Source organism: Microcaecilia unicolor, chromosome 12, assembly GCF_901765095.1.
Source record: "Microcaecilia unicolor chromosome 12, aMicUni1.1, whole genome shotgun sequence".
NCBI lineage: Eukaryota > Metazoa > Chordata > Amphibia > Gymnophiona > Siphonopidae > Microcaecilia > Microcaecilia unicolor.
Window position 1 is genome coordinate 4193400 of NC_044042.1, and position 12216 is coordinate 4205615.

General features: G+C 45.6%; 1 protein-coding gene across 3 annotated transcripts in view; it reads left to right on the top strand.

Moving 5' to 3' along the window:
* TMCC2 (transmembrane and coiled-coil domain family 2) overlaps positions 1-12216 on the top strand; it is a 64749-nt gene that overhangs the window by 21649 nt on the left and 30884 nt on the right. Inside the window, exon 1 of one of the 3 annotated variants that reach the window (XM_030221755.1) lies at positions 12008-12096. The exons of the other annotated variants lie outside the window; for them this stretch is intronic. Within the exon in view, the coding sequence (XP_030077615.1) occupies positions 12091-12096 (6 nt within the window). The 5' untranslated portion in view covers positions 12008-12090. Of the gene's footprint in view, positions 1-12007; positions 12097-12216 lie in introns of those variants that run through there. 3 annotated transcript variants of the gene reach the window in all.

Here is a 12216-nt window from a genome sequence, read left to right on the forward strand (position 1 = left end):
ACTCAGTACCCAGACTAAGCTGTGTGTCTGTATGTGCCTCTGTTGGAGCAGTGTTGGCATGGGGTTGAAATGTTTTGGTGAGGTTCCATGTGGCCCTGGCAGGGTAAAATTACAGAAAGAGAAGTGACAGGAACAGCTGAACTCCTTCCTCCCCCACCTTAGAGCAAGATTCGTCATTACTGATGAAGGGCCGTGGGTGGGCACTTAATAGTGAGTATCGGGGCTGGGAACAAACTATGGGTTACAGCTCATAACTTCCTGCTCTGTCACTGTCACATCTGTTTAGCTCTAGGACAAATGAAATGGTCTGTTTATTAACAGTGATGGTTGTTTGCTGTGGAAGGCTGTAGACCACATTGCCATCCCATCAGACCAGTTTCCCTTCCTGTTGCAATGACGCAGGTGTATCCGTGCTTCTCTGCATCTGAGGAGCCTCACAAAGCTTCCTGGCTTCTGATACCTTCTGCTCTCATCACCTTTCTGGGCCTATTTAAAACTATACCATTAGAGAAAAAGCAGCTGAGGGGAGATATGATAGAGGTCTATGTAATAATGAGTGGAGTTGAACGGGTAGACGTGAAGCGTCTGTTTACGCTTTCCAAAAATTCTAGGACTAGGTGGTATGCGATGAAGCTACAAAGTAGTAAATTTAAAATGAATCGGAGAAAATGTTTCTTCACTCAACATGTAATTAAACTCTGGAATTCGTTGCCAGAGAATGTGGTAAAGGCGGTTAGCTTAGCGGAGTTTAAAAAAGGTTTAGACGGCTTCCTAAAGGAAACGTTCATAGACCGTTATTAAATGGACTTGGGGAAAATCCACTATTTCTGGGATAAGCAGTATAAAATGTTTTGTACTTTTTCGGGATCTTGCCAGGTATTTGTGACCTGGATTGGCCACTGTTGGAAACAGGATGCTGGGCTTGATGGAGCTTTGGTCTGTCCCAGTATGGCAATACTTATGTACTTATGTAATATTAGTCTCTGTGCAGGGGGTTTCCTGACACTGGTCATTCTAGCTTTGCTTAATTGAGAGCAATTGATTTGCTGTCCCCAAGTCAGGGATTGCGGGGTGTCCCTCTCCCATCCGCAGTTATCTGCTCAGAGACCAGGCCACCATGAGTTTGACAATCCTCCCGCTGGTCTCAGGCTTTTGGAACTTTAAACTTTTGTCACTCAGTACTAGAAAAATCTCCGAGTCACAGTCTGGCTGCATGGGGGGCAGAGAGGAACACAGTACAGCAGAGACTACGCCACATGCCGGGCATACAGTACAGTGAGTCATGCACCAGATGCTGCCACCCTTCCCCTCTCCCCTTCTCGGGATCCAGGTTTTTCAAATATTCTTATTTCTAAATGTTGTTGTGATGCAACAGAAAATTAGAGCAAAGTTCATCAGTAGGGAGGGGGCTGGGGTGGGCTGGATGACATGGAGAAACCCTGCTCAGTCACAGGACCAGGCATTGGGTCCCTGGGTTCCAAAATGATCCTGTTACCTACACTTTACAGATCCCTCTAGTCATTGCTTGAGACCTGATAGCTCAGGGGGAGGAGGGGAGAGGCACATTTGCTGGGACACGTCAGGACTCCAATCCAGTAAAACCCCAGAAAAGGACACTAGGCAGTGAAAAAGAGCTGAGGAGCTGCTTTTATAAGGAACAGGGAGAGCTGGATGTCTGACTCCGATTCGTCTGTGGAAAGGAAGCAGGAATCTGTGAGTGGAGCAGACAGAATAACGCTGCAGTATCCTTTTCCGTGGGTATGAATGCATTGGGAGGGGGGGGGGGGGGGGATATGTGAGTAGGAGAGTAATGCTGCGGGACAGAGTAACTCTAGCTGGGAAGACACAATTTCTTTCCAGTTAAATTGAAACCTTTGTCTGAGTGTTGAGCTGTGGATGGTTCTCAAGTTTTCTCAGTCATTTGGTTGAGATTCACAATCTGTTGCATATGGATTCACAGGGCCGGTGCAAGAGGTGACGCTTCGCCTTACGACCCTCTCAGTTAACTTTCAGGCCCCTAATCTGCGCTCCCCTGCCCCAGGACGTCACGCTTCTAAATATTAAATGTTGTGGGGTGTGCAATTTGCATAGTTCTTTCTTTTAATTTCTTCTATACTGCCTGCAAGTGATATACATTCAGATACAGTGGGTATTTTTCTGTCCCTGGATGGTTTACAATCTCAGTTTGTACCTGGGGAAATGGAGGATTAAGTGACTTGCCCAGTGCGCAGCGGTGGGATCTGAACAGGGCTCCACTGGTTCTCAGCCCCGTTACTCTATTCAGGTAAATGGCTTGTTTCAAAGTGTCCTACCCTTCCTGCGCATATGAGGACACATTGATGGTTCTTTCAGATTGTAGCCGTCAGGATCTGTTTTGCATTAACTGCGGCGCTTTTTGCTGCCCCTCAGAAGCAACTACCCTAGGCAACTGCCAATCATGCCTAATCATTGGGATCACCCTGATAGTACATTAGCACCTTGCTATCTGATTGCTTTCATGACCAAAGTGTTTTTGCACCATGAGCAAAAAACAACTTTAAAGTATTATTTCTGTGAGTATGAAGGTGGGAGAGGGATCAGTAAGTGATAGAGGCAGAGTAATTGCAGTATTATTTCTGTGAGTATGAAGGTGGGAGAGGGATCAGTAAGTGATAGAGGCAGAGTAATTGCAATATTATTTCTGTGTGTATGAAGGTGGGAGGGATCAGTAAGTGATAGAAGCAGAGTAACTGGTATTATTTCTGTGAGTATGAAGGTGGGGGAGGGATCACTAAGTGATAGAGGCAGAGTAATTGCAGTATTATTTCTGTGAGTATGAAGGTGGGGGAGGGATCACTAAATGATAGAGGCAGAGTAATTGCAGTATTATTTCTGTGAGTATGAAGGTGGGAGAGGGATCAGTAAGTGATAGAGGCAGAGTAATTGCAGTATTATTTCTGTGAGTATGAAGGTGGGGGAGGGATCAGTAAGTGATAGAGGCAGAGTAATTGCAGTATTATTTCTGTGAGTATGAAGGTGTGGGAGGGATCAGTAAGTGATAGAGGCAGAGTAATTGCAGTATTATTTCTGTGAGTATGAAGGTGGGGGAGGGATCAGTAAGTGATAGAGGCAGAGTAATTGCAGTATTATTTCTGTGAGTATGAAGGTGGAAGAGGGATCAGTAAGTGATAGAGGCAGAGTAATTGCAGTATTTTTTCTGTGAGTATGAAGGTGGAAGAGGGATCAGTAAGTGATAGAGGCAGAGTAATTGCAGTATTATTTCTGTGAGTATAAAGGTGGGGGAGGGATCACTAAGTGATAGAGGCAGAGTAATTGCAGTATTATTTCTGTGAGTATGAAGGTGGGGGAGGGATCAGTAAGTGATAGAGGCAGAGTAATTGCAGTATTATTTCTGTGTGTATGAAGGTGGGAGGGATCAGTAAGTGATAGAAGCAGAGTAACTGGTATTATTTCTGTGAGTATGAAGGTGGGGGAGGGATCACTAAGTGATAGAGGCAGAGTAATTGCAGTATTATTTCTGTGAGTATGAAGGTGGGGGAGGGATCACTAAATGATAGAGGCAGAGTAATTGCAGTATTATTTCTGTGAGTATGAAGGTGGGAGAGGGATCAGTAAGTGATAGAGGCAGAGTAATTGCAGTATTATTTCTGTGAGTATGAAGGTGGGGGAGGGATCACTAAGTGATAGAGGCAGAGTAATTGCAGTATTATTTCTGTGAGTATGAAGGTGGGGGAGGGATCAGTAAGTGATAGAGGCAGAGTAATTGCAGTATTATTTCTGTGAGTATGAAGGTGGGAGAGGGATCAGTAAGTGATATAGGCAGAGTAATTGCAGTATTTTTTCTGTGAGTATGAAGGTGGAAGAGGGATCAGTAAGTGATAGAGGCAGAGTAATTGCAGTATTATTTCTGTGAGTATGAAGGTGGGGGAGGGATCAGTAAGTGATAGAGGCAGAGTAATTGCAGTATTATTTCTGTGAGTATGAAGGTGGGGGAGGGATCAGTAAGTGATAGAGGCAGAGTAATTGCAGTATTATTTCTGTGAGTATGAAGGTGGGGGAGGGATCAGTAAGTGATAGAGGCAGAGTAATTGCAGTATTATTTCTGTGAGTATGAAGGTGGAAGAGGGATCAGTAAGTGATAGAGGCAGAGTAATTGCAGTATTTTTTCTGTGAGTATGAAGGTGGAAGAGGGATCAGTAAGTGATAGAGGCAGAGTAATTGCAGTATTATTTCTGTGAGTATGAAGGTGGGAGAGGGATCAGTAAGTGATAGAGGCAGAGTAATTGCAGTATTATTTCTGTGAGTATGAAGGTGGGGGAGGGATCAGTAAGTGATAGAGGCAGAGTAATTGCAGTACCATTTCTATGACTGTGGAGGCTGGGAAAGGATCAGTAAGTGGGATAGCCAAAGTAACAGCCAGTATCCTTCAGTGACTGTGATGGTGGAGGGAGGAATCAGTAACTGCGATATCCTTTATGTTAAGGCTACCAGGTTTTTTGTTTGTAAATCAGGGACACCTGGGTGGTGCACAGTGTGGCTGGGATGGGACGGGGTGAGGTGGGATTGGGCAGGGTGGGACGGGACCTACCCCACTCCCAGTAGCTTTCCATTATAAAAATTATAATCTAGTAAACAAAATATTATATGACTTTATATCTTAAAAGTATATTATATAGTTTTCTGACTGGCTGGTATGTCCCACATAGAAAGAATTAATTAAGTAACAAAAAAGCCAATTCTGCTAACAGAATCACTCACCTGGGTCCCACTTGCAAAATCAAATACAGAGGAAGGGAATATGCAGACAAAAGCCAGACTGTCTCTGCCATGCGGGACTGAGAGAAATAGAAACAGAATTGCATTTCGTTTCATTCTGAGGAAGATACGAAGACATTAGAGATCATATTTCCCAGAGCTGACATATTCCAGTTAGAATTTTACAATTCTATTTTCATTTTATTTTTCTCGTCGTGCTGGTCCCAATTGTTCTTTTTTGCTTTATTCTGTTTTCTCCTCCTGTAGCTCTCTCTCCAGGGTCTCTCTCCATTAGCCATTTCTCCTGTCACCTTTTGCCTTCTTCCTTTCCTCCTTTATATATGTTTCTGACTTGTTGATCTTTCCTCCAGTTCGTTTTTTTCTGCTTCTCTATTCCAGCCTTTCCTAACCCAGTCCTCAGGGCATAACCTTGTTCCCATCGGGTTTTCAGGATATCCACAATGAATATTCATGAGTTAGATTTGCACACAATTGAGGCAGTACAGGCAAATCTATCTCATGCATATTCATTGTGGATATCCTGAAAACCCGATAGGACAAGGTGTGCTCTGAAGAGTGGGTTGGGAATGGCTGCAAGTCAGTTCACTCGAATTTCACCCTTCAGTCCTCATTCTCTTGCTTTTTACCTTTCACCTACCTGTCAGCTGTCCAGTTGCTTCTGAGGAACTCACCCTTTGTGACTGAACCTGCACCATTCCCAGTGGTACAAATGATGGAGGACTGCCCAAGCACCTTGGAAACATTGGTGTCCAGCATCTCCCCCTTGCTTCCCTTGCTGCTCCCTCTCCCTGGGTCCAGTATCTCCTCCTTGCTTCCTTTGCTTCCTCTTGACCATCTTCCCCCATGCTCTGCCCTCCTCCCAGGGGACCATCTCTCTCTAGCTTCCCTTTCTTCCTCTTGTCCAGCTTTCCTCACTCCCCCCCCCCCTGCAGTTGACCATCATCCCTTTGCTTTTTGACCCTGTCCGGTATATCCACTTTTGTCAGCCCCAAAATAATAAAATAAACGGCAGCCTGTCCCCCACCCCATCCACCCACTTTCTTACCTCCTTTGCTATGTCCCCAATTCCCCCCCCCCTCTCCCTGTGAGGTGTCAGGCTGAGATTCTCCTTTTGGTGGGCACCACATGGGAAATCAGTCCTCTGCAGTGGGGCTGGACTGCGGCTGGGTGGTCAAACTTCTTTTGCTGTTCTGTCAATTCTGCCTGTCAAGCTGTAAAGCCATCATGAGGTCAGGATGTCGGGTCAGCAGGCTCAGCATGGCAGGGTTGGGCCGCTGGGTCCAATTTGATGACGGGCACCATGATCCAGCATCTGAGTTCTGGGGCTGTGTTTTCAGCTCTCCTCTCTTTGTTCAGTAGCTGGGGATTTTGGTGCCAGAGACCCCGCTGCCTTGTGCTGCACAGAGATGGGCAAGGAGAAGTTTTTTTCCCAACTGGGGACACCTGCTATATTGAGAAGGACTAATCAGGAGCTTTTATGTAAATTCAGGGCATTCCCTGAAAATTGGGGATGTCTGGTTTCCTTACTTTCTGCAGGTATGATGGTGAGGGAAGGGAAGGGATTAGTAACTGGGGGACAGGCAGAGTAACTCTTGATTATCTAGAGGGGGTATGTAGGTGGGGCGGGGTGGGATGGGATGGCCACAATAAGGCTGCAGCATCCTGTGTCTTTTCTGTGTTAGGCAGAGGAAAGCAATAATTAGTGTTGCTTAAAAAGGGGTCACCCAGCACAGAAAAAGCTGAGGCGGGTGTTGTTTTATAAATCCCTTCATGCCATCAGTCTGTTAACATTTCTTTGTTCCAAAAACTCTTCTTCACCCTGTGTTGTAGGCATGATAGGAGCACAGGGCTGGTAGTTGGAAGACCTTCTAGGTTCAAATCCCTGCTCTGGCACTACATGCCTTTAATAAGTCATTTTAATTAATTATGCCTGTTATAATTATTTTGCTGAACACAATACTGGCATCTCCCTCCCAGAACCTCTGTCCAGTATGCTTGACCCTCCTGCCCAGATGTGGCTGTGTATCTCTGTCTGGAGTTGTCCTCCTGATTGTAAAGTGCTCTAGAACAGCGGTTCTGAAACCTGTCCTGGGGAACCACCAGCCAATCGGGCTTTTAGCATATCCCTAACGAACATGCAGGAGCCAGATTTCCACGCCTGTTACCTCAGTAATATGCAAATCTCTCTCATACATATTCATTAAATCAACCCATAAGTAACTACATTTATGCGTTTTTCCTTTTATCGCAAACATATAATAAACCATTTCTATACATGTATTTCCTAATGGTTTTTCTACATCCCACTTTTCCTCTATCACTCTTCCAACCACTCTCTCCTTTCAGTCATACACCGTGTATTCATGCACCCTATTACATTCGACCCTTCAGGACCCAAAGTGCATGGGATCAAAACTTTTTAAACATTTTTTTACACCCAAAGATTCTGCTCTGAATCCAAAGTACTTATATCAGTCCACCATAATACTCAGAGTCCTTAATCCACAATACACATTGTTCTCTTCCTTAATATTTCTTCTTTTCTGTATTCCAACCTTATATCAAAAAATCTTCAATTTGTGTTAACGTTCGCTGAAAATATTCTCTTTATTCCCATGACACTTCAGACCTTTAACGTCTCACTGTCCAGATTATATGCTTCACCTCACCAACTTTCAATCACTACCATGACCTAAGCTGGTCGGCTTAATGAACAGCACCCAACAGCGTCAAACCCTACGCAATCGATGTGTTTCACCCAGTGGCGTCTTCAGGGGTTTAACTAGAAAGGAAACCAGGGCTTTTTTTGAGGAGGTACTTGGGGGTACTGAGTACCGGCACCTTTTCCTTTGTCTGCTAAAATTAACCCATGGTCCCCAAGTTTTAATGAAAGAGCTCAGTCTCTACACACCAATTCTGCCTTGTCATAGGTTCTGTGACTGGTTGCAGGGGCCCTGGCTATTGTGGGGTGGGTCACTCAGTGATCACCCCACCCTTGAAGGGTGGCCTGGCATTTGAGTACCGGCACCTTTTTTCTAGAAAAAACGCACTGAAGGAAACAGACATATAAACCATAGGAATATCCTTTTCCTAATGCTAGTAACATTTTATATATATACTAGTAAAAAAGGCCCATTTCCGAAACAAATGAAACGGGCGCTATCCAGGTTTTCCTCGTAGTGTGTTTGTTTGAGTGAGTGTGTGTGTGAGAGTGACTGTGTGAGAGAGAGAGAGAGTGACTGTGCGATTGTGTGTCAGAGAGAGATTGTGTCTGTGTGGTTGTGTATCTGTGAGTGAGTGTGTGTGTTTCAGAATGACTGTGTGCGAGTGCATATGTGAGACACAGTGAGTGTGAGAGAGTGAGTGTGTTCCCCCCCCCTACTCCTCTCTTCCACTTTGCCCCCCCCTCTCTCCCCCCCCTCTTATGATAGCTAAAGTAGCATCCCTTCCCTTACAGGCGAGGGCAGGGCAAACACTCATGGGCAAACTTTGATCTACACCACCACAGATTTAAAATGTTGGGACTTATGGAGGCTTCATTAGAATGTTGGAGGTGCGTTTTATATAGAGAGATTTTTTACACTACAATACTTCATTGAATAGTACCTTCAAGATCAATACGGCTGCTTCCACAGGTCTGATCTCCCTCAGGAGTCACAGAATAATGGCGCTGCTGCTGAAAACGCCAGCGCATGCGCTCTCTTTAAATATACGGGAACAATAGCTCCACCTGAGGCAGGAAGAACTCATATCCCAGCCCACTCCACTTCCTTATTAAGCCCTGTTGGGTGTACCATTCGCCATTCATATATTAATCGTTGTCCTTTACACCTCAATTTCTGCATGATATTTCCCCCTTCCCCCACTCTGAATTGTACCAACACCACAAACGTGAGTTCGGATATAGCATGTTTCTCAGTCATCCAGTGCTCAACTAACGGAGTATCTATTTTAGACAAACGAATATTGCTTAAATGTTGGGCTAAGCGATGTTTCACTTTTTTCCCCGTTTGTCCAATATACCACAGATCACATGGGCATATGACAGCATATATCACCATGTCAGAGTCACAATCTGTCTTATCTTGTTAGTAAAATTTTTACCTGTTAAAATGTCCAGGGATACAAAATACAACCCGTTCTGTATGCCCTAGAGGGGAGAAATATGCCCTATGAAGCACTGTCATGATTTTTTAATCTGTGGATAAAGAAGAAGTCATCAACAATTTCAGGATTCAATCTAGCTCTCCTGTCTTCCACAGTCCCTCCTGCAATAGAACTCCATGGAAGATATGTTGGTAGCAGGATGTACAGGATCCCCCATGCAAATTTTGCTATCTGTGGCCAGCATGTTTGCTTGTTTTTCCAAAAAATCAAAATATCGTTGTCTGCATCACTCAAACATAAATAACAATCCAGTTCATTGACAGGCTTCAAAGTAGAAAATGACTTGGGGACAAAGTTTGTCCCCATCCCCACCCAGTTTTCCCGTGGGATCTGTCCCCGGCCCCATCCCCATCCCCACAGTTACTGCGGGTCCCCATCCCCATGTCATTCTCTATCCACAGTTAAAGATGTACACACAGCACTCACAGACACACACATACAGGCCGACAGTTCGCTCTGGCTCCTCTGCCTCCCCAGGACTCACAGCTCTTCCCCTTTGCCTCTGGGTTTGGAATGAGATGGGGATGGCTAAACCTACGCTCAGCTTCCAGACTTTGGGATAGACCGGAATCTGGACCCTTTCTGCATTTTACTGTTCCTTAATGAGCTGAAATCCATGCCGGAAGCAGAAATCGTCAGTCAGACGCTTGGCACCAGCCCCCCTAGTGCTCTCCTGCCCGAGATGCCCCCCTCTGACACCTGCTCAGGGAGAAGGATTGTGTTGTTGGATTCTCTGTTGAGCCTCTTTGTAAGTATGTGATGTTCTCTTTCTCTCCCTTGCTGAGAATAAATATTGCTGTGCATAACCAGAGTCTCCCCAGCAAACATTGTATGCTGGGAGGTGGCAGAGGTAGATGGCAGGGAGCTCTGGGCTATGTGGAACAAACCCTGGCAGTGCCCCTCGCTGCTGGCTACAAGCCACTGCAGTGCTTTTCTGACGGCTGCCATGTGCAGCACATTTAGATTCAGACACAGCTTCAAGTGACTTTTGGAGGTGGACACAGTTCTTGCCAGTACATTTCATTCCTCCTCTGCAGCAGCCCCCGCTATTATTGTACCGAACCCCCCCCTCCCTCCCTACCACCACCACCACAAACACAGGGCTCTGCCAACATACCTCACTCCTGCCTTGTAGCACTCTCTACTATTCTAATAATGAACTGCCCCTCCCCCCCCACACACAGCTATGCCAATATACCTCATTCCAGCTCTACAGAACCCAATGCTGTTCCAGTATTGAAACTCCCTTCCCCTCCAATCCCAAACAGGTCTGGCAATGTACCTCACTCTTGCCTTATAGCATCCCCTTCTATTCCAGTGCTGGGACCCTACACACAGCCCCGCCATGGTACCTCATTCCTACCCTGCAGTACCCCATGCTATTCCAGTTCTGAGTCACCTCTGCCCCCAATCTCATACAGCTCTGCTAATGAACTTCACTCCTGCCCTGCAGCAGTCCCTGCCATTGGAGCCGACTCTGTGGGTGCTTGAGTACCCCCAATATTGAGAAAATTCCTTGTATGTGTCCAGGGAGGGGGCATTTCCATTGGGCTTAGCACCCCCAATAATTTTGAAAAGTTGGCTCCTATGGTCCCTGCTGTTCCAGTACGTAAAGTCCCCTCCCCACAGCTCTACCAATGTATCTCACATCCACTCTGCAGCACCCCCTGCTGTTCCAGCTCTGCCAATGGATCCCTCTGCTGCTCTGCAGCTTCCCCTGCTATACCTGTGCTTTGCCTTCTATCCCCACAGCACATACATGTCCAGCTCCGCCCTTCCATTGCTACGACTCCCACACACTGTAGGCTGGAATGGGGACATTCATAAATACATAAGTATTGCCACACTGGGACAGACCAAAGGTCCGTCAAGCCCAGCGTCCTGTTTGCAACAGTGGCCAATCCAGGTCACACATACCTGGCAAGATCCCAAAAAAGCTCAATACATTTTATGCTGCTTATCCCAGAAATAAGCAGTGGATTTTCCCAAGTCAATTTAATAATGGTCTATGGACTTTTCCTTTAGGAAACCGTCCAAACCTTTTTAAAACCCTGCTAAGCTAACTGCCTTTACCACATTCTCTGGCAATGAATTCCAGAGTTTAATTACACGTTGAATGAAGACATATTTTCTCTGATTCGTTTTAAATTCACTACTTTGTAGCTTCATCGCATGCCCTCTAGTCCTAGTATGTTTGGAAAGAGTAAACAAAATGATTCACGTCTACCCGTTCCACTCCACTCATTATTTTATAGACTTCTATTTGATTAAACCAGGTTAGACTGGTGGGACTTAGTAAGTCTAGAATGGCTTTTCTCCACTCCATCAATGTACGGCTTTAACTGTCATAGGAGGAAAGGCTAAAGAGGTTAGGGCTCTTCAGCTTGGAGAAGAGACAGCTGAGAGGGTGTGTGTTAGGGGTCTATAAAATCTGGAGTGGAACAAAACATGAATCAATTATTTACTCTTTCAAAAAGTACAAAGAAGTCACATAGTGGCACATTTAGAACAAATAGTTGAAAATATTTTTTCACTCGACTTAATGTGTAGTTAAGCTCTGGAGCTCATTGTCGGACAAAGTGGTAAAAGCAGTTAACGTAGCTGGGTTTCAAAAAGATTTAAACAAATTCCTGGAGGTAAAGTCCATAAACGTTAGACCTGGGGAAAACCACTGCTTATCTCTGGGGTCAATAGCCTCGAATCTTGCAATTCTTTGGGACTCTGCCAGGTGCTTGTGACCTTGACTGGTCACTGTTGGAAACAGGATACTGGGCTAGATGTTCTTATGTCCAAAAATCAGAGAAAAGCATTTTCTTTTTTGCATATTTGCAGTGCAAAGGAAATGTAAAATTAGCTGGCCTTACCTGTCCTCTTCTCCTCAGTAATCAAGTTGCCTTGTCACTGTTACTTCTGCTGGGCTAGGGGCTGGCGCTGCATAACCTCCCCTTTGCCACTAATGGTTTACGGAATGCCTGCCTCCTGCCTCCCCTGGGGCCCTGCACTGGCCGCTTTCTTTCCCCGCCTCTCTCCTCATGTGAGCTGCTAGGCAGGGCTGCTGCAGGGACCAGGTCTGCATGATGAGGAAGAGGTTCAGGGTCCCTGGAGTAGAGGCTGCAGCTGATCAGTATCCCAAAAGGTGTCCACGGGATGGAGGTAGGTAGAGATAGGCTTTATCCGGAAGACAGCACAGATGTGATTTTGTAGATGTCAGAGGAATCTACAAAGAGTCTGAGGATAGTCACAGAAGGGAGGGAACCCTCTGGGAATAGGACG